A 22,146-nucleotide genomic window follows, 5' to 3' on the forward strand; every position below is an offset into this window, starting at 1 on the left:
GTCTGGGGTAGGGTGTGGGGTGCAGGAGGGGGTGAGGGCTCTGACTGAGGGTATGGGCTCTGGGATGGAGCTGGGGATGAGGAGTTTGGGGTGCCGAAGGGGGCTCTGGGCTGGGGTCGAGGGGTTCAGAATGTGTGTGGGGGGTGCAGGCTCTGGGAAGGTGTGGGAGGGGATTCCAACCTGGGGTTGGAGTGTGAGAGGGGGTGCGGGGTGCAGGCTCCGGCCGGGCAGTGCTTACCTCAGGCGGCCCCCAGAAGCGGTGACATGTCCCTCTGACTCCTAAGCATAGGGGTGGCCACAGGGGCTCCATGTGCTGCCCCCACCCGCAGGCGCCACCCCCACAGCTCCCATTGGCCGCAGTTCCTGGCCAATGGGAGCTGTGGAGTTGGTGCTCGGGGTGGGACACAAGCACCTGCTGACCCCTACGCCTATGTGCTGGACATGCCGGACGCTTTTGGAAGCCACACAGAGCCAGGGTAAGTAGAGACTAGCCTGCCTTAGCCCCGTTGCACCACTGCCTGGACTTTTAGTGGCCCAGTTAGCGGTGCTGACTGGAGCCACCAGGGTCCCTCTTTGACCGGGTCTTACAGTGTAAACCAGACGCTTGGCAACCCTATAGACTAGAGAGTCCAAGGGAACTGTCTGTGACTCCATGGTAAGACAGGTAGCGTGATCCAGGAGTTCACATTTGTTATGGGCTTGGGGAAGTCTAATTATAGGTCACGTCACCAGCTTTGGGTGTCTGCCGTTTTCTGACAGTCTGCCCTGCGGTCGGCACTCATGGCCATGAGCCACTCCAGATAGCATGACAAATACTCAGTTAAATAACATCACTATTTTGTGATGCTCACAAAGGTTATGCAGGAGTGTGAGTGCCAACCTCAGGACTGGCTCAGCGGACCAACCCCAAACATTGTGAGTTCTATACTTAGATTTCACCAACCAAATGCACCAAGTGAAAACTCCTCAGGCACCCAAACCATGGCCTCCCCCCACACTGCCCCTTCCATCAATGCCTGGCCCCTACCCCCGAGGCCCCCGCCCCCATGGCACTTCTTCTCCCTGAGGCCCTGCCCCTTCCCCCAAGGCCCCGCCCCTGCGCTGCCTCTTTGCCTTAAGACCCCATCTCTCGCTTTCTCCTCTCCGTCTCCCATCGCTCACCCTTACAGATGGTAAAAAGTGATGGGCTCATGGCCCCCTGGCTCACCCCCTGTTCTGGCTCCCCTGGTCACAGACAGTCCCCTTGCTTTCTCCAGTCTGTCTTGCCACACAGGTGACCAACGGTCTGTGATCGATGGCCCCTTATACCAAGAATCACAGCAATGTTCAGGTTATTTCTGATCCCACTGGACCAGTCACTTACCCTAATCAGTTGTGCTTTAGGTCTCACCCCAAAGCCAAAGCTTGGAGCCAATCCAATAGTAAACGATATGAAGACTTATTAAACAGGAAAAGGAAATTAGAGTGTTATTTGCAAGCCAGCAAATATAGACACACAAGTGACACAAATGAATTACAATCTTAGGTTTCAAAAGATAATATAGGCCTCTGTAATCAGCAAGCTCTGCATGTCCTTTAGGGCTAACCCAGGCTAAGCAGCTGAGGATCTCTTGGTTATGTCTAAAAAGAGCTTGTGCCCCCCTGTGCCTGAGTCTAAGCAGCCTAGAGACCTTAGTTCCTTTGGTTTGAGGTTTTTATCCCCCTCCTGCCATGTGCTCTGAGCTGCAGACTCAGCAGAGGGGCAGCGTCCGCTCAGGTGACTCATCATCATGGGAAGGGAGCAGCGGAGCAACAGGAGTCCTTTTGTTGACAGTTTGTCAGTCCAGTGGGGAGTTTCCAGTTGTAAGAACTGGCATTGCTGGGTCTCCTCTTTGGGGAGGGGCGGGGGCATAACAATTTCTGTAGAAGGGCAGCTCCCTCTCCTGTATGGCAATTCAGCCCCAGAGGCTCCCAATATGCACGCTCCAATATTACATTCCAATCTGCAGCACAGATATTATAGGTAAGATGAATGCCGGCAGCAACTCACAAGCATTCACCAGAGTCGAGACACTAAAAACTTTCTTATCATTCTAATACCAATTTTATCGCTATTAACCCACACGGGTCTGGCTGAGACATGGAACCTTGGCGTGAGCTGGTGCCCGGTCTGCTGGCATTACATATTAATCTTCAGATCTCAAGGCACTTTACAAGGCTGGCTCAGCACCATTATCTTCATTTTACAATGGGGAAACTGAGGCATGGAGGGGGAAGTGACTTCCCAAGGTGTCACAGAGAGCTGGGAATAGATCTCAAGCCCCATTTCCCGCTGGAACCTGCTCTCTCCCAGAGCTGGCAATATACCCCCAGCATCCTGAGCTCTTACCATGCGAGCAGGCTCCCGCCCACCCCTGGCATTAGAAGTATTTTATGGTGTATTTGAGACATACCACTGTAAGGCAGGAGACTCCAAAGCTCAAATGTAGCCTGTGGGTCTTCAACTCCAGATCCCAAGAGGCAAATGAGTTCCCAACCTCCTAGTCCCAAATGCTGACTGGGCATATGTCTTAGCTCTTTTTCACCACATGGTGACTTTCACTGGGATTTTGCCTCCATCCATGTTTAACTCTCCAGCCCATGAATTGTGGTAAATGGCCTCCCCAAAAGCCACCATCTTCCTCCTGCAGCACAGGCTGATGAGAATGAGAACCAGGCCAAGCTCCAGCCCAGCTGGGAAGGGCAGCCCTGCAATCTCCCCCGCAGATCCCCAGCCTAGCGCTGCAGGTGCTGAGGCTGGAGGGTTCAAAGGGGCCTATGAACATCGCAGGAGCAGAAGGTCAGAGAACTCAGAGCAGCTGCTCCCCACCTGTCAGGCCTCCAAGCCTCGAGATTCACAGCCTGGGGTCAATCCCTGAAGAGATGGGAGCCAGTGGCCAGGGACGGGCCTCAGATCTGCCTGGGGCTGGCCCCCTGATGCTGGCTTTTACCCTCTCTGGTAGCTTGGCCTCACCCTGGCATCCAGTCCATCTTCATCAACAGATGCAGCAGTCCCGCCTCGAAGGTGTGTGACTTTGTTTGCGACTGCAGGGACTGCTCCGATGAGAACCAGTGCGGTGAGTCCCAGCTGCCTCTGACTCTTGCTCTTTGGCTTTTGGCTGCTCTTTCCTGGGATTAGCAATCTGCAGCCCAAGAGCCTCGGGTTCCCCAGGGGTCCTGGCTCTGAATCTGCTCCAAGAGAAGAGGAGGGAACCAGGTGAGGTTGCCAACCCTCCAGGATTGGCAGGGGCGGCTCTAGCTTTTTTTGCCACCCCAAGCACGGCAGTCAGGCAGCCTTCGGTGGCTTGCCTGCGGGAGGTCCCTGGTCCTGCAGCTTTGGTGGCTTGCCTGTGGGAGGTCCCCGGTCCCGCGGCTTCAGCGTACCTGCTGCTGAATTCCCACTGAATCCGCGGGACTGGCAGACCTCCCGCAGGCGCGCCGCTGAAGGCTGCCTGACTGCCGCCCTCGTAGGGACAGGCAGGGTGCCCCCCCCCCACAGCTTGCCACCCCAGGCACACTCTTGGAACACTGGTGCCTGGAGCCACCACTAAGGTTGGCCTGGAGTCTCCTGGAATCGACATCCATCTCCTGGTGACTAGTGAAAGCAATCCAGGAGATTTTACTAGGATATTTTAAGAAAATGAAATTACATCATGTTGGGGGGAAAAAATCTCCCGGAATAGCTTTAGTCAGAGTTGGCAACCCTAGAACCAGGGCCCCACTACGTCACACAAGGATGATCCAAATGCACTGCAGGGCTACACAGCTCTGGCTTTCCTGCTCGCTCTGCCTGGCACACAAGTTATCCACATGCCACTTACCCACCCACCTGAGTACCCTCTTGCCTCACCAATTCCACTCCTCCCCCACTCCCCTACCCACTCCCACAGGAATCCCCAAATGTCCGATGCTGCTGATTTCTCACCAGCAGAAACATGCACGAGTCCTGTCCAGCCCTCCCAAGCACTAATCACTCTCCTCTGCTTCCCAGCAGGTTACCACAAAGAATCAGTCATGCTGGGAACTCCCTTCACCTGCGATTTTGAAGAGGGCAACTGTGGCTGGAAGGACGTGAGCACTTCTGCCTACAGATGGGTCACAGACCGAGCCAGCATCGCCATGTGGGGGACAGGACCCAGCGCCGATCACACCCGGGGCACCGATCTGGGTAACCGCACCACATTGTGCCGGGTAGCCAGTGGCCACTCTCGTTACCACTGCACTGGGGTATCAGAGCTGAAAAAGTCACCCTCCCTGCAGCAGCTGTAGCTGACAAGCGTCTAGGGGTAGGGTGCACTGTGGTGTTCAGAACAGATCCGCCTGTGATTGGCACATGGCGGCTCTTTGGGACTCCTTAGCCCTGTTGCTTGAAGGCTGGGATTATAAATGCACAAAAGCCAGGGTGTTACCTGCACATACATTCTAGGGCATCCACCTTTACCATTCTCTGGGCTCAGGGTGTAACTGGATTAATTTATCAGAGGAGAGCCACGTTAGTCTGGATCGGTAAAAGCAGCAAAGAGTCTTGTGGCACCTTATAGACTAACAAACATATTGGATGCATGTACATGCATCTGACAAAGTGGGGATTCACCCATGAAAGCTCTTGCTCCAATACGTCTGTTAGTCTATAAGGTGCCACAGGACTGATTAATTTAGGCACCCCCACCTGTACCCAGTTCCTAATGCTCTGAGTGAAAGGCGCCTACCCTTACCCAGTTCCTAGGGCTCAGGACATAATGTTCTGTGGGTCTACAGGGTCTTTTACCAGTGAAGGAGCCTTACACAGTAATATTGTCTATTGATTAACAGCTACCAAAACAGAACACACTTGCTAAGCAGGCACCGCTCCCCACTCCCAATAAGGCAAACAAACTTTTCCTGGTGGCCAGGCAGGATCAGGTCATTTGGGGTTCCAGCTTCTGCACAGTCTGATTGGCAGGTGCTGAGCTCTGGCAGTTCTGATCTCGGGTTGTGTCCTGGAATTAGGTACTAACGGACTTCCTTTTGGACCCCAGTTTATATAGTGAAACTTGAGTCTGCTTAGCTCTGCCGTCACCAGCCATTGCAAACTGACGTGCTGCATGACAGTATTTTTCACCTATCCTAGCCCATTACGAAACCATTCTTTACCCAGTCAGAGTCCAGCACCTGAGCTGGTTTAAATCATGCAGAATGAGTTACGCCACAGACAGAAACGATCAAAGAACCAGACAGAGACCCTACAGATAAACAATAGAGAACTGGGCTTCGTACAGACAAAACACTAGAAGTAGAGATTTCACAACACAACTGTTGAGAAGTGACTTCTTGCCAGGCAGAATGCTGTCAACATTTTCTTTAAACATGGTGAGCTCTGTTTCTTTATCTGGTGGTGGTGGCACGGATAGGACAGAAGCACATTCTTCACAGCCCCATATTACATTGTTTTGATGTAATTTAGAGGCAATGTGGGGATGTGACTCTCTGCTTCTTCGCTCATGGCTGCTGTGGCTTCCTGCAGAAAAAGGCCTCAGACCTTGCAAGGGCATTTGGGAGCCAATTCTTTATTAGCCAGTGCAGAGCTGGTGTGAACTAGTGCTGCTGACCCAAACGGGGGGTTTACCCTTCTCGGCCCCGGAGTAAACAGCTACCAGGATGAAGGGCACTGGGGAGTCTGGCCCTTGACGTTCTGAAAGGCCCATCCAGTCACATGACTCCATGGCACATAGGCAGAATTTGCTATTTCTATAGCTGGGCTTTGCCTTTATTCTTTGAAACACATGCTGGCTTTGGGTCTGTCTGCGCTGCGCAGCTGGGGCTGGCCCATGTCCTCTGACTTGGGGTTGTGGGGCTATTAAATTGCAGAACAGACATCCAGGCTCGGGCTGGAGCCCTGTCTCTGGGACCCTCCCCATTCACACCCCTGAGCAGCACAGCTAGGTCGATCTACATTTTAATTGTAGACCAGGCCTGAGAAAAGAACAGGCATGATGGAGGTAGTCAGAGATGAGGAGGCCTGTGCAAGGAGCTGGCGTGAGTGGAGATGCAGAGAGGAAAGGGTGGGGAAAGGCTGCTCCAGATGCCAGGGGCTGCAGAGGAGAAGGCTCTTTGCACAGGTAATAGTGACTCAATTCTCAGGTGTATATGGAATCATGCATTCAAATAAACCTCGGTAAATGCTGCCTCTCAGTGTGGCAGTGCTGCCCAGGAATGAGAACTGTTTTCACAGGATGCTGCTGTATTTGAAATATCCCTCCCGAGGGGGCATTCCTCCGTTGGTCTATGTTAAGAACTGTAGCCCCATTTTCGCTTGCTGTAGGTGAGGCTCCTGGAGAGAACACACGCGGTGTGGCATTCGCAATGTGTCTGTTTCCCATGAAGTGGATCAGGGAAGGGAATGCATCTCCTTCTCTGCCTGGCCCTGGCAATGTGAATGATCCTCCTGATGTATGCTCTCCCCAGGCTGGTACATGGCTGCAGAGATGCGCAGAAACACGTTTGCTGCCATCGCTAGGTTAAGGTCCCCCGTGATGCAACAAGCAGCAGCCACCTGTGAGATCCGAGCATGGTATCGCCTGTGGGAAACAGGTAAAGGTGCACACACTGCACTGTCTGCAACACCAGTGCTGTGCTGCTGGAGGATGGACCCAGCCTCTCCTACCCCTGCTACAAGCACAGGGACAAGATCTGTGCCTAGGGTTCAAAGGAGCACTGGAGGGGGCAGGGCAGCTGCAGAGGGTGGAGGCTGGGATGGGCAGCTGGCCAGGACGACTGACAAGATGCTCCCAGCACGCTGATGTGCTATTGTCTGGGATAGGGAGGGGTGCATGCCTGTCCAAGACAGCTGGTATGGAACCCTTCTGCAGACAGGATCTGGGCTTGATGGAGCCCTGTCTGATCCGATCTGGCAGTTCTTATATTCCTTATGTGAACTGAATTGTCAATGTTTTAGCAGCTACTGAGTGCCAGATACCATTGGTATTACTACTAAATAGCCACTTGCCTTCCACTCACCCATTTCCTTCTGAGGGTCCATAAGCATTTTACAGACATTTCTGAATCCTCACAGTCTTCCTGTGATGTGGGGAATAATATAATCCCCATGTTACGGCTGGGGAAACTGAGGCACTGGGGGGGAAGGGATTTGCCCAGCTTCACCCAGTGAGTGCGTGGCAGAGCCAGGGACAGGGTCAGAATCTGTCATACTCTGTCTGGGTCTCTAGAGAGCCACTGGGCTCAAAGAGACCTTTCCAGCTGCTAGGCCACCGGCACTGGGTCCTTCTAGTGGGATTAAAGCAGAACCTTACAGATCTCAGGAATTCTGGTTCCCAGTTGCCCTGAAACTGTAGAGCACAAGTTCCCAGTTGCCCTGAAACTGTAGAGCACAAGCCACCCTGAGCAGCAGCATTCTGTGCTGGTGTGCAGAAGGCTTGAGTGGAGGGCACCACGGTGCCCTAGCTAGGATGAGAGGATGACACTGGCTGGTGCTATAAGAGCATAAGAACGGCCATACTGGGTCAGACCAAAGGTCCATCTAGCCCAGTATCCTGTCTTCTGACAGTGGCCAGTGCCAGGTGCCCCAGAGAGAATGAACAGAACAGGGAATCATCAAGTGATCTATCCCCCGTCACCCATTCCCAGCTTCTAGCAAACAGAGTCCAGGGACACCATCCCTGCCCATCTGACTAATAGCCATCGATGGACCTATCCTCCATGAATGTATCTAATTCTTTTTTGAACCCTGTTTTAGTCTTGGCCTTCACAACATCCTCTGGCAAAGAGTTCCACAGGTTGACTGTGCGTTGTGTGAAAAAATACTTCCTTTTGTTTGATTTAAACCTGCTGCTTATTCATTTCATTTCGTGGCCCCTAGTTCTTGAGTTATGAGAAGGAGTAAATATCACTTCCTTATTTACTTTCTCCAAACCAGTCATGATTTTATAGACCTCTATCATATCGCCCCTTAGTCATCTCTTTTCCAAGTTGAAAAATCCAAGTCTTATTAATCTCTCCTCATATGGCAGCCATTCCATACCCCTAATCATTTTTGTTGCCCTTTTCTGAATCTTTTCCAAGCCCAATAGATCTTTTTTGAAATGGGGCGGCCACATCTGCACACAGTATTCAAGATGTGGGCGTAACATGGATTTATATAGAGACAATATGATATTTTCTGTCTTATTATCTATCCCTTTCTTAATGATTCCCAACATTCTGTTCTCATTGAGTGGATGTTTTCAGAGAACTATCCACAATGACTCCAAGATCTCATTCGTGAATGATAACAGCTAATTTAGACCCCATCATTTTATATGTAGCGTTGGGATTGTGTTTTCCAATGTGCATTACTTTGCATTTATCAACACTGACTTTCACCTGCCATTTTGTTGCCCAGTCACCCAGTTTTGAGAAAATTGGTGACTAGAGACGCACGTCATGCTGGGGCACTTGGGGGGTGCCCCAGGCTGGAGGGGCACCCCCCATGTGATCATGGATCCTGGCTTGCTTGTAGGGCCTAACGAGACGGTGCAGCCGGCTCTGTGGGTGGAGCTGACGTATGACAATGAGACCAGAACACTGTGGCAGAGTCTCAAGAGCAGCATCTCTGCCTGGCAGGAGCTGGTTGCATACACAGGCCGGGTGCCAGGGGAGTTCCAGGTGAGAAACCAGCCATTAGTCTGCTCCGTGCCCCCTGGCAACAGCCTGAGCCAAGCTGGCAGAGTCTGAGCACATTCAGGCCTCCCATGCCAGCTAGGCATGATGTGCTGATACACGGCCCTCCAGTGAGGGGAGCGTGGGACACTGGCCTGTGGGGCAGCCAGGGAAGCACAGAGCTGCAAAGGCAGGGAAAGAGCTGGGGAGACATTGCAGTGGTGGCGTGTGGTGGTCAGAGATAGGTCACATGGGAACCAGCCGGCTCTGGAGATCAGGGCCCACAGTATTAGCATAGAACCAGACCAGTGGTCAGACAGGCTCTAGACTGTCCACATGTGACGGACTTGGGTCTACAGACCCCCTCTAAGAGGGGCTAGTGCTCGGTGGATGAGGGGCCCTGGACGGGGCATGGCCAGCAAACGCAAACTCTGCAGCACCTGTAGGAGGCTCACGTCAGCTCTGGCTGGGGGAGGCTACTTGCCCCACCTGCAGGAGGAGGGCAGGCAGAATCTCTCCCCCTCCCCATTCCCACAGGAGGGGGGGGGGAAGAGGGAGCAGAAGGAACCCAGTGGCTGCGGGTGGTCAGTCCATGCCAGTCATGCTCACGTGTCAATTGTGCTGGTGTCTAGGCTGTGCCCACCCGGGGCTTTCCCTTCTCTTGGCAGATAACCCTCTCCTCGCGGCATAGCTCCTTGCAGCTGGATGACGTGGAGTTCAGGAGCTGTGGCTTGCCACGTAAGGCAGCACCCCCCATCGCACCTGCCTCTCCCCGGGGTGCTGCGCTTGGCTGCAGAGTCAGCAGGGAGCCAGTGCAAAGCCCCCAGACGCTTCCCTTGTTCCTTTCACCTCCCTTTCCTCCCCTCGGCATGCCCAGGGCAGGACAGAGCCCCTGGACTAGAGCACGAGCCCCCTCTGAAGAGCTGCTGCTGCGTGGGGAAGTGGACACGTTCGCTGCTCTGTGGCAGCTGCTTTCACCCCCCTGGCTGGCTGTGGATGTTGTGGATTCCCTGGGACCCCTGAGCTGTGGGGGCGGGGATCAGAGGAAGTGACACCTCTGCTGGCTGGAAAGGGCCCAGGCCTGTGTTCAGAGCGTACGTGTCCCTGGGGCTGCACGTTGTGCCTGCACCGACACCTGTAATGCACTTGTGCCAGATCCCCAGTCACCTACGCTGTGCTGGCTTCAGAGTCCCACGGCCGCTCTTCTCAGTGTGCTGGGAGCTCAGGCCAGGCTGGGCCCAGCAGCCCCGGCCACAGCCCCGCAGCAAGGGCTCAGCCCTCCCCAACCCTCACAGCCTCATGCCCCCTCAACTCCCTGGGAGGCCCCAAGCACTGGGGGGCTGCCATACCCGGGCCATCTCTGGGAAGTGGGCACTAGACCTGCAAAGCTTGGATTTCCCCTATCTCTCTGAGTGAGTTAACCCTTTCCTGCCTGCACTCAGCGCCCCTGAGCCTAGTGTGTGGCCCGGACGAGAGGAACTGCAGCCGTGGATCATGTGTGCAGCTGGAGCAGCTCTGTGATGGCACTGACGACTGCGGGGATCTGTCAGACGAATCCGCCACAGAGTGCGGTGAGTGTTCCCCAGCCAGAGAGAGCTCAGCACCGGTCGCCAGGGGCTGGAGAGTGGGCAGGGTTCCTAGGCTGGAGAGTGGGCAGCGTTCCCAGGCTGGAGAGCACCAGCCACCAGGGGATGCAGAGTGGGCAGTGTTCCCAGGCTGGAGAGCACTGGCTGCCAGGGGCTGGAGAGCGGGCAGCATTCCTGAGCTGGAGAGCGCCAACTGCCAGGGGCTGGAGAGCGGGCAGGGTTCCCAGGCTGGAGAGCACCAGCCACCAGGGGCCCAAGAGTGTTGAGCACTAGCTTCCAGGGGCTGGAGAGCGGGCAGGGTTCCTAGGCTGGAAAGCACCAGCCGCCAAGGTCTGGAGAGCAGGCAGGGTTCCCAGGCTGGAGAGCACCAGCCACCAGGGGCCCAAGAGTGTTGAGCACTAGCTTCCAGGGGCTGGAGAGCGGGCAGGGTTCCTAGGCTGGAAAGCACCAGCTGCCAAGGTCTGGAGAGCAGGCAGTGTCGGTGGCTGGGGAGCACTGGCTTCCAGGGGCCTGAAAGTGGGCAGCATTCCCAGGCCAGAGAGTGCTGAGCACCGGCTGCCAGGGGCTGGAGAGCAGTGATGCTGTTAAATCCAGACAGGAAGCACAGAGTGTGTGAGTGTTGGAGTCAGAGGTGGATGGGACCCAGTGGGTCTTTCCCAGTCCCCCCTGGAGGAGCAGGCTCAGATTGCTAGGGGGCTCTGTGCCTGAATGACTCCCAAGAGCTCAGAGTTTGGCCAAATCTTGCCATGTGCCACCCTGCTGCGCGAGCTGGGCCTGGCCCAGCACCTGGGAACTTTGGCTTTGCCTGGTTCTGGCTGGATGGGGAGGTGTCGAACAGCCTAGCCCCACCTTCCAAGGCTGTATTTGCTGGGAACGTCCCCCCAAGCCCAGAGCCCTACCCCTGGGCTAAAGGGCCTAGGACACCCAGCCACGCAGTTCTGGCTCCTCCTAGAGAGGGCGGTGGAACGTGTGCCCACATACCCAGGCACCCCCGGCCAGGTTGAGGGTTTGTTATAGAAGCGGATGGGTAGGATTCTGTGGCCTGCTTTGTGCAGGAGGTCAGACTAGATGATCATAATGGTCCCTTCTGACCTTAAAGTCTATGAGTCTATAAGTCTATGAGCTCACTGGGATCTCTGGCCTGGATCTTTCTCCTAGGATCGTTCACCATCTGTTCCTTTGAGATGGGCTGGTGTGGCTGGAACACTGTGCCCAATTACCCGACCTGGATCAGGAACACAAGCCTCCACCTCGTGCCTGGGGCCCGCAGCCCCACACGGGACCACAGCAGCAACAGCAGGACAGGTACCTCTGCAACCCACTGAGGGTTGCTGGGTCCCCCCCGTGCTGCACCCATCCTGTCAGGGGAGGGAAGTGGAGTCAGGGATGCACCAGGGGCCTGGGCCGCTAAGGGGCCGAGTAGTTCTGCTGTGTGTGTCTAGGGCTGAGCAGATGCCAGAGTCTTACTCTGTTCCCTGCCCCCCAGAATGCTGCCGCCTGGAGTGATGTGTGGGGCCAGGTAACAGTCTGTGGAGAGGCCAGGGAGAAGCAGCTTGCAGATCCCATCCATTCCTGTCCCCTCCTGGTAATCAGGTCACGGTGACTTTAGGATTGGCTCAACTCTGCTCTTACTGCTAAGAGGACTCCATGCAGAGGGAGGGTTTGGATTTCCCTGGAATATTTCCTGCCCTGAGCCCCGGCATGGCACAAGCCTGTTCACTACTACAGCTCAGCGTCAAGACAAGCTGATGCTTCACTTGCTCAGTTATTAGGTCACTGAACAGGGCCCAGGCTGGTTCTTAGGGCTTATGGAATAATCACACCCATGCTAGGGGCAGGTTCCACTCAGGCTGCTTCACTACCTTGATTATCGGTGTTCCCACAATGCACCGCTGGCCTTCTGGGGTGGCTGGATGGGGCAGGCTCCAAAGCCATGTCTTAGACCCCTCTGCTGTTGGTTCTGATCTGCCTGTGGGCCCCCCGCCTGCAGAGTCCTTGGCCTCTGGATAAGGGGACAGCCACAATGTCCTCCTGGAAAGCAAGCTCTGTGATTACTGGAAGGCACTGCCAAGAAAATAGAGCATAACAAATGTTAAACATTAACCCCCTGCCAAAACACCTGGGACAGGCTGGGACCTCTGAGCCCCTGGGGAGGAGATAAAAGCAACCTGACCTTACTGCTCCCATAGAGGATGAGCTGTTCCCTCTGACACAGCACATCCGAGTGACCTTTGAATCTGACAGTCCCTCCCCAAACACCCGCACAGGGGCATTAGTGCAGTCCCCTGCTGACAGGGAGGAGTTCCGGCTCCAAGTTGCTCTCCTGCATCAGTACATTCTGATGTTGTGCTCAGTCCATGCACAGCAAGAGATGTCTCTGCCCTGGCCAGAGCAGAACAGGGGTGTGAGGAGAGAAGTCCTAAGTCACGGCCCTAGCCACTCTGCTCCCTGCTCCTTAGCTCGCTAGTTGCTTTGACTGTTGGATTTCTCAGTTGTCACAGGTACATTCTGATGTGCTCATAGATTCATAGATTCTAGGACTGGAAGGGACCTCGAGAGGTCATTGAGTCCAGTCCCCTGCCCTCATGACAGGACTAAATACTGTCTAGACCGTCCTGGCTAGACATTTATCTAACCTACTCTTAAATATCTCCAGAGATGGAGATTCCACAACCTCCCTGGGCAATTTATTTCAGTGTTTAACCACCCTGACAGTTAGGAACTTTTTCCTAATGTCCAACCTAAATCTCCCTTGCTGCAGTTTAAGCCCATTGCTTCTTGTTCTATTAGAGACTAAGGTGAACAAGTTTCCTCCCTCCTCCTTATGACACCCTTTTAGATACCTGAAAACTGCTATCATGTCCCCTCTCAGTCTTCTCTTTTCCAAACTAAAACCCAATTCTTTCAGCCTTCCTTCATAGGTCATGTTCTCTAGACCTTTAATCATTCTTGTCGCTCTTCTCTGGACCCTCTCCAATTTCTCCACCTCTTTCTTGAAATGCAGTGCCCAGAACTGGACACAATACTCCAGTTGAGGCCTAACCAGCGCAGAGTAGAGCGGAAGAATGACTTCTCGTGTCTTGCTGACAACACACCGGTTAATGCATCCCAGAATCACGTTTGCTTTTTTTGCAACAGCATCACACTGTTGACTCATATTTAGCTTGTGGTCCACTATAACCCCTAGATCCCTTTCTGCCGTACTCCTTCCTAGACAGTCTCTTCCCATTCTGTGTGTGTGAAATTGAGTGTTCCTTCCTAAGTGGAGCACTTTGTATTTGTCTTTGTTAAACTTCATCCTGTTTACCTCAGACCATCTCTTCAATTTGTCCAGATCATTTTGAATTATGACCCTGTCCTCCAAAGCAGTTGCAATCCCTCCCAGTTTGGTATCATCTGCAAACTTAATAAGCGTACTTTCTATGCCAATACCTAAGTCGTTGATGAAGCTATTGAACAGAGCCGGCCCCAAAACAGATCCTTGCAGAACCCCACTTGTTATACTTTTCCAGCAGGATTGGGAACCATTAATAACTATTCTTTGAGTACGGTTATCCAGCCAGTTATGCACCCACCTTATAGTAGCTCTATCTAAGTTGTATTTGCCTAGTTTATTGATAAGAATATCATGAGAGACTGTATCAAATGCCTTACCAAAGTCTAGGTATACCACATCCACTGCTTCTCCCTTATCCACAAGACTCGTTATCCTATCAAAGAAAGCTATCAGATTGGTTTGACATGATTTGTTCTTTACAAATCCATGCTGGCTATTCCCTATCACCTTACCACATTCCAAGTGTTTGCAGGTGATTTCCTTAATTACTTGCTCCATTATCTTCCCTAACACAGAAGTTACACTAACTGGTCTGTAGTTTCCTGGATTGTTTTTATTTCCCTTTTTATAGATGGGCACTATATTTACCCTTTTCCAGTCTTCTGGAATCTCTCCCGTCTCCTATGATTTTCCAAAGATAATATCTAGAGGCTCAGATACTTCCTCTATTAGCTCCTTGAGTATTCTACGATGCATTCCATCAGGCCCTGGTGACTTGCAGGCATCTAACTTTTCTAAGTGATTTTTAACTTGTTCTTTTTTAATTTTATCTTCTAAACTTACCCCCCATCTCATTAGCATTCACTGTGTTAGGCATTCATTCAGACTTCTCGGTGAAGACCGAAACAAAGAAGTCATTAAGCATCTCTGCCATTTCCAAATTTCCTGTTACTGTTTCTCCTTCCTCACTGAGCAGTGGGCCTACCCTGTCCTTGGTCTTCCTCTTGCTTCTAATGTACTGATAAAAAGTCTTCCTATTTCCCTTTATTCCTGTAGCTAGTTTGAGCTCATTTTGTGCCTTTGCCTTTCTAATCTTGCCCCTGCATTTCTGTGTTTGCCTATATTCATCCTTTGTAATCTGTCCTAATTTCCGTTTTTTATATGACTCCTTTTTATTTTTTAGATCATGCAAGATCTCCTGGTTAAGCCAAGCTGGTCTTTTGCCATATTTTCTCTTTCCTACCCAGCGGAATAGCTTGCTTTTGGGCCCTTAATAGTGTCCCTTTGAAAAACTGCCAACTCTCCTCAGTTGTTTTTCCCCTCAGTCTTGATTCCCATGGGACCTTACCTATCAGCTCTCTGAGCATACCAAAATCTGCCTTCCTGAAATCCATTGTCTCTATTTTGCTGTACTCCCGTCTACCCTTCCTTAGAATTGTGAACTCCGATTTCAGGATACTTTCACCCAAGCTGCCTTCTACTTGCAAATTCTCAACGAGTTCCTCCCTATTTGTTAAAATCAAGTCTAGAACAGCTTCCCCCCAGTAGCTTTTTCAACCTTCTGAAATAAAAAGTTGTCTGCAATGCAGTCCAAGAACTTATTGGATAGTCTGTGCTCCGCGGTGTTATTTTCCCAACATATATCTGGATAGTTGAAGTCCCCCATCACCACCAAATCTTGGGCTTTGGATGATTTTGTTAGTTGTTTAAAAAAATCCTCTTCCACCTGGTTAGATGGCCTGTAGTAGACTCCTAGCATGACATCACTCTTGTTTTTTACTCCTTTTATCCTAACCCAGAGACTCTCAATGCTTCCGGCTCCTATGTCCATCTCCACCTCAGTCCAAGTGTGTACATTTTTAATATACAAGGCAACACCTCCTCCCTTTTCCCCCGGTCTGTTTCAAACAGGGTCTTTGTTCCAGGGGTAGATGATGGCAGCAGAGGTCCCCAGGTTAAAGCAGCTCTCAGGCCTTTATGCAAGCAAAATCTTACCAGATCTTTGTCTTCCTTCCTGCAGTCATGCCCCTTTGCGTATTGCTGGGGAGCGTCTTCCATGCCCACTGGGGCGCTTGCTAGTGAAACCCCAACCAGCAGTTCACCATGGGAACCGGCTTGTGCAGGGAAGGTCACAAAATTAGAAACCAAATGTGCAAGTACATGGAGGGGGCCCTAGTCTGCTGTTCAAGGTGGGGGCACTGGAGAAGCTGGGAGCCTCACTCCAGGTGGCATTTTTCTCCATGGTATTTGCCTCTCTTCATCCTTCTTGCTGGGGACTCTTTCTGGGGGGAAGAGTTACTGGACGGGTCTAACTAGCTCGTATGGAGCACTAGGCATCAGGCGATCTCAGCTCCAGGGGGGCGCTGTCATTATCCCCATTCTACAGCTGGGGAAGCTGATCCACAGAGCAGGGAAGTGACTTTCCCATGGTCCCCCTAGAGCCCACATCCCATTCCAGTGCTTTGGCCAGTAGGCCACACTGCCTCCCCACCGCCAAGCAGGTAGAGCACGGTGCATCCCAGTAACACATGAGGCCTGGGTATAAAGCCAGCTGGGGGGGGGGGGGCTGTATTAATGTGTACTTAGGGTTGCCAACTGTTCCTGCCTGCCCAGCCCCCCCGCTGCTCCCAGAAGCAGCCAGCATGTCCCTGTGGCCTCTGGAGGGTGGGCGAGGGGGTCTCTGTGTGCTGCCCCCGCCCCTTGCACCAACTTTGCAGCTCCCATTGGCCAGAAACAGCGGCCAATGGGAACTGTGGGGGACATAGGGGGCACAGGGATGTGTTGGCCACTTCGGGCAGCAGTGCATGGAGGGGGCAGTGTGTGGAGCCCCTGGGCCCTGCTTACCTCGTCGGCAGTGCAGTAGGGCTAAGGCAGTTCCCATCCAATGGGAGCTGCGGAATCGGCGCTCAGGGTGCGGGCAGTGCACAGAGATCCCTGCCCTCCCCCCACCAGGGTCCACAGGGACGTGCTGGCCACTTCCAGGAGCCTGCCTTAGTCCCACTGTGCCGCTGACTGGGAGCTGCCTAAGGTGAGTGCCACCCCTCACCCCCTCCCATACCCCTGCCCCAGCCTGGAGCCCCCTTCTGCACCCAAACTCTCTACCAGAGCCTGCACCCCACACTCACTCCCACACCCCAACCCCCTGCCCCATCCCAGAGCCCCCTCCTGCACCCCAAACTCCTGCCCAGGCACAGCCAGGAGCCCCCTCCCACACTCTGAACTCCTCGGCCCCAACCCAGAGCCCACAGCCCAACCCTCTGCCCCAGCCCACTGAGCGTGAGTGAGGGTGGGGGACAGCGAGCAAGGGAGGGAGCGGGGATGGAATGAGCAGGGTGGGGCATTGAAGAAGGGGCAGTGCAGGGGGTAGGGGGCAGGGCGGGGGTGGTTACACAGTTGGCAACCCAACGTGTGCTGCTGATCTCCCATAGGCTTTTTCCTCTACGTCAGTACCGGCCCACAGGACCGGCGCAGCGATGCAGCCAGACTCGTTAGTCCAACTTTCCAAGCAACCACAACCAGCTGCTGCTCTGTAAGTTGCCCCTGGGCTACATGGCTGCCAGCCTCCTCTTGGCTTTGCCTGGACAGGGAAGGACAGCTGACATCTTGGAGGTGGCTCCTACGCAGTGTCTAGGGACTGCAGGCAGGGCCCCTCTTCACCCACCCTCGGGGGGCTGCTGCTGGGGAGAAACCAGCCCTTCAAGGCTTGCTGGAAACCACTGAACTCTGCAGGTGCCACTGGGCTCTGTGTTGCCCAAGGCAGCTTGGGTGTTTGCCGGACAGCTGGTGCTCAGCTCCTGCAGGTCCCAGCTCAGCAGTAGAGGGAAGGGCTATGGATGAGCCGCACGAGGTGGGGATTTTATGGGTGCCTCAGCAGATCATTAGGCTTGAAATTCCCAAGTTCTGGATTTTATTGAGTCAAAGAGAGCCCTGGGCACCACCCCACTGGGTGGGAGGGACACTGACCTCCTCGCCAGCCAGTCAGGATTCTCCAGCACTAGGCACGTTCAGAAAGTTTGGGTGCTGATTGGCTGGTGAGGGTCGTGCTGTAGGCTGAACAGCATCTCCCGGGATCTTTGGGTGAGGAGAGCATGGCCCGGAGCCAGGCAGAGCCAGGCAGAGCCGCGGGGCACACTCCAGCCAGCACTCGGGGCTCTTTTGCAGCTGCCCTGCCCTCCTCATGTTGCCTCTGCTTGGGCTGGATGACAGTGCCAAGGCCGTGCTGGAACCCGGGGCCTCCTTCCTGGCTGGCTGCTCCTGGGCACACAGGGATTGAGCCTGGCCCTGAGTAGCGGGTTGGCAGAGTGAGGCGCTTATTGTCTGTATGCTCGTTCCGGGTCCAGCTCGTGTTCTACTCCCACCTCTACGACTCGGCCACCAGCAGCCTCAACATCTACTACAAACCCAGCTCCGGCGTCATGCAGCTCGTGCGCTCCAGGGCCGGGGACCTCGGGGATTACTGGTTCAGGGAGAAGGTGGACTTCAGTGTGACCGAGAGCTTCCAGGTGGGCAGCAAACCCTTCATGTGCCCCCCGGCGGCTGGGCCAGCACAGGGTGGCAGGCCCAGCTCTTGCCATGGAGCAGCAAGGCAATGTGGGTTTTAAGCCAGGACCCAGTAGAGTCGTGACCATGACACAAAGCCACCCCCTGAGAAGAGGCAAAGGGCAGAATGGGCATGAGTGGCTGCATCCCCTCGGAGCCGCTAGAGGGCTCCATCCCAGGAAGGGTTGGGGCAGCAAGGGGCATGTCCCTACCCAGGAGATGCTTTCTTGGGGGTCAAAGGGGCTTTCAGGCTCCAAGGATGCCAATTCAGCCCCGTTCCCAATCTGACCCTGCATCCCCACGACCTCATTCCCCATCAGTTGCTGAAATCACTCTGTGCCCGGGCCCCAGTGAGCCAGGTCTTGGCCAGCCCTGCCCCAGTGCAGGGGGAACAGGACATGGGGAGAGCTCCCACCCCCCACGCTACACAGCCATGGACAGGACAAAGGGTCCCCTGCTGTGCCTTGCACAATCCAGCTGGGACGGCAGATTAAAGGGCTGGACCAGCACTAAGAATTGGTGCTGCGGCTGAGTTTTCCTAGGGAAATAAATTACATCCTGTATATTGACCTACCTCACACACCCTCTACCCTACTATACACTGACCCCCTCCATACCCCACACACTGACCCACCATCACACAGCCTAAACACTGACCCCCTCCCTACCCTACACACTCTCCCATTATCGCATAGCCTAAACACTGACCCCCTCCCTACCCTACACCCTCTCCCACTATCGCACAGCCTAAACACTGACCCCCTCCATACCTTACACACTGACCCACCACCATCACAGAGCCCAAACACTGACCCCCTCCATATTCTAAACACTGACTCACCATCACACAGCCTAAACACTGACCCCCTCCCTACCCTACACACTCACCCAGAACCATCGCACAGCCTAAACACTGACCCCCTCCATACCCTACACACTGACCTGCCATCGCACAGCCTAAACACTGACCCCCCTCAATACCCTGCACACTCACCCACCACGATCACACAGCCTAAACACTGACCCCCTCCCTACCCTACACACTCACCCAGAACCATCGCACAGCCTAAACACTGACCCCCTCCATACCCTACACACTGACCTGCCATCGCACAGCCTAAACACTGACCCCCTCAATACCCTGCACACTCACCCACCACGATCACACAGTCTAAACACTGACCACTTCCCTACCCTACACACTGACCCACCATCGCACAGCCTAAACGCTGACCTCCTCCATACCCTACACACTCACTCACCACCATCAGTTGACACACTGACCCTTTCTAGACCCTACACACTAACCCACCATTGCACAGCCTAAACACTGACCCCTTCCCTACCCTACACACTCACCAACCACGATCAAACAGTCTAAACACTGACCCTCTCCAAACCCAACACACTGACCCACTATCACACAGCCTAAATGCTGGCCTCCTCCATACCCTACACACTGACCCATCCTCATTGCATAGCCAAAACGCTGACCCCCTCCAACCCTACACACTGACCCACCATCATACAGCCAAAACGCTGACCCCCTCCAACCCTACACACTCACCCACTCCCATCACACATTCTAAACACTGACACCCTCCCAACCCACCACACTGACCCACCATCACACAGTCTAAACACTGACCTCCTCCCTACTCTACACACTGACCCATTATGGCACAGCCTAAACACTGACTCTCTCCATACCCTACACACTGACCCACCATCGCACAGCCTAAACACTGACCCCTCCGTACCCTACACACTGACCCACCCTCATCGCACAGCCTAAACACAGACCCCTTCCCTACCCTACACATTGACCCACCATCGCAAAACCTAAACACTGACCCCCTCCATACCCTACACACTCACCCACCACCATCGCACAGCCTAAACACTGACCTCCTCCTTACCCTACACACTGAACCACCATCACACAGCCTTAAGACTGACCTCCTCCCTGCCCTACACACTGACCCACCCTCATCACACAGCCTAAACACTGACCTCCTCCATACCCTACACACTGACCCACTATCACACAGCACAAACACTGACCCCCTCCCTACCCTACACACTCACCCACCCTCATCACACAGCCTAAACGCTGACCCCCCTCTGTACCCTGCACACTGACCCACCATCATACAGCCTAAACATTTACCATCTTCCCTACCCTACACACTCACCCACCATCGCACAGCCAAAGCAATGACCCCCTACACACTGACCCGCTATCACACAGCCTAAACACTGTCACCCTCCCTACCCTACACATTGACCCACTATCACACAGTCTAAATACTGACCCCTTCCCTACCCTACACACTGACACACCATCATACAGCCTAAACACTGACCCCCTCCTTACCCTACACACTGACCCACCCTTATCGCACAGACTAAACACTGACCCCCTCCGTACCCTACACACTCACCCACCATCACACAGCCTAAACACTGACCTCCTCCCTACCCTACACACTGACCCACCCTCATCGCACAGCCTAAACACTGACCCCCTCCATACCCTACACACTCACCCACCATCACACAGCCTAAACACTGACCCCCTCCATACCCTACACACTGACCCACAATCACACAGCCTAAACACTGACCCCCTCCCTACCCTACACACTGACCCACCCTCATCACACAGCCTAAACGCTGACCCCCTCCGTACCCTGCACACTGACCCACCATCACTCAGCCTGAATACTGACCCCCTCCCTGCCCTACACACTTTCCTACCTCCATCACACAGCCTAAACACTTACTCACCATCATCACAAAGCCTAAGCAGTGCCCCACCTCTATACCCTATTCACTGACCTACCATCACATACACATTCAATGCACAGACCCCACACCGCAAAGCATGTCCTTCCCCCCTACACACATGTCCTGAAACTATCTCCATCTAAGCCAAGCTTCCCCTGGGAAAGAAATCACGCCAGTATCGGTCTTGCATCACTTCACATCATTTGCTTTCATTTGCCTGTTAGATGATGGCCCCTCCATCCTCTGCCTGCAGTTCCGGGCAGACACTCCTGGCTGGGACTCCGTGGGGCGGGCCTCATTCCTGTAAGACATCTGGGGTGTCCTGCATGGGAAGCAGACGCTAGCCTGTTCCTTGTGTTATCTGCAGCTCGTTGTGTCCCTGCAGATCATTCTTGAGGGCATGATCGGAACAGGACCCAAAGGCAGCATGGCCCTGGATGACCTGGTTCTCTCTCCAGGCTGTGTCCGGGTTGCAGGTGAGCAGCCAGACAGGTCCCTTTGTTCACTCTTTGCCAGCTGCTGGACCGGAGTTTTAACCTTTAACTCCCTCTCCATTGGACTAATGGGCAGGGCAAGGTTAGTCCTGTCGCTGATGGCATCTTCTTCAGGTCAACCTCAGAGCTGTGAGGTGATCCACTCCTGACTCTCTGTTTGCCATATAGCACAGCATGGCTTAATATCTCTCTGTCTCTCTCTCCAGCTGGCCGTCTGTCTGCCCCATATACCCCCTCTAGCTATAGCCCCAAGCAGAGGCAGATTAAGATTTCCTGGGGCCCTGGGCCAGAGTATTCTATGTAGTCACAGAATACCACGGTTGGAAGGAACCTCAGGAGGTCATCTAGTCCCACCCCCTGCTCAAAGCAGGGCCAATTCCCAATATAGTCCCTCCCCACTCCATCCACCTGCAGCCCTGCCCCTTCTGCCCGAGACATCACCCAGATCCCCACCCGTTTCTGCTCCTTCCCCAGGGGGCAAGGAGTCCGGGAGGGCTGGCTGTATTTTAAAGAAGCCTTATTGAGGGTGCAGGAACAAACCATCCCAAAGTGCAGAAAAAGTAGCAAATATGGCAGGCGACCAGCTTGGCTTAACAGTGAAATCTTCAGTGAGCTTAAACTAAAAAAGGAAGCTTACAGAAAGTGGAAATTTGGACAGATGACGAGGGAGGAGTATAAAGATACTGCTCGAGCATGCAGGGGTGTCATCAGGAAGGTCAAAGCACAATTGGAGTTGCAGCTAGCAAGGGATGTGAAGAGTAACAAGAAGGGTTTCTCCAGGTATGTTAGCAACAAGAAGGTCAGGGAA

General features: G+C 53.9%; 1 protein-coding gene across 1 annotated transcript in view; it reads left to right on the top strand.

Moving 5' to 3' along the window:
• The first annotated feature begins 370 nt into the window (after positions 1-370).
• The window catches only part of MAMDC4 (MAM domain containing 4), a 60,972-nt gene continuing 39,196 nt past the window's right edge, over positions 371-22,146 (top strand). Inside the window, exons 1-11 of the mRNA XM_030535979.1 lie at positions 371-476; positions 2,982-3,095; positions 4,013-4,186; positions 6,463-6,588; positions 8,513-8,658; positions 9,321-9,390; positions 10,095-10,223; positions 11,397-11,543; positions 16,944-17,044; positions 17,856-18,017; positions 21,212-21,320. Coding sequence (XP_030391839.1) covers positions 371-476; positions 2,982-3,095; positions 4,013-4,186; positions 6,463-6,588; positions 8,513-8,658; positions 9,321-9,390; positions 10,095-10,223; positions 11,397-11,543; positions 16,944-17,044; positions 17,856-18,017; positions 21,212-21,320 — 1,384 coding nt within the window. The remainder of the gene's footprint in view (positions 477-2,981; positions 3,096-4,012; positions 4,187-6,462; positions 6,589-8,512; positions 8,659-9,320; positions 9,391-10,094; positions 10,224-11,396; positions 11,544-16,943; positions 17,045-17,855; positions 18,018-21,211; positions 21,321-22,146) is intronic.

Source organism: Gopherus evgoodei, chromosome 16 (genome assembly GCF_007399415.2).
Source record: "Gopherus evgoodei ecotype Sinaloan lineage chromosome 16, rGopEvg1_v1.p, whole genome shotgun sequence".
Lineage (NCBI taxonomy): Eukaryota > Metazoa > Chordata > Testudines > Testudinidae > Gopherus > Gopherus evgoodei.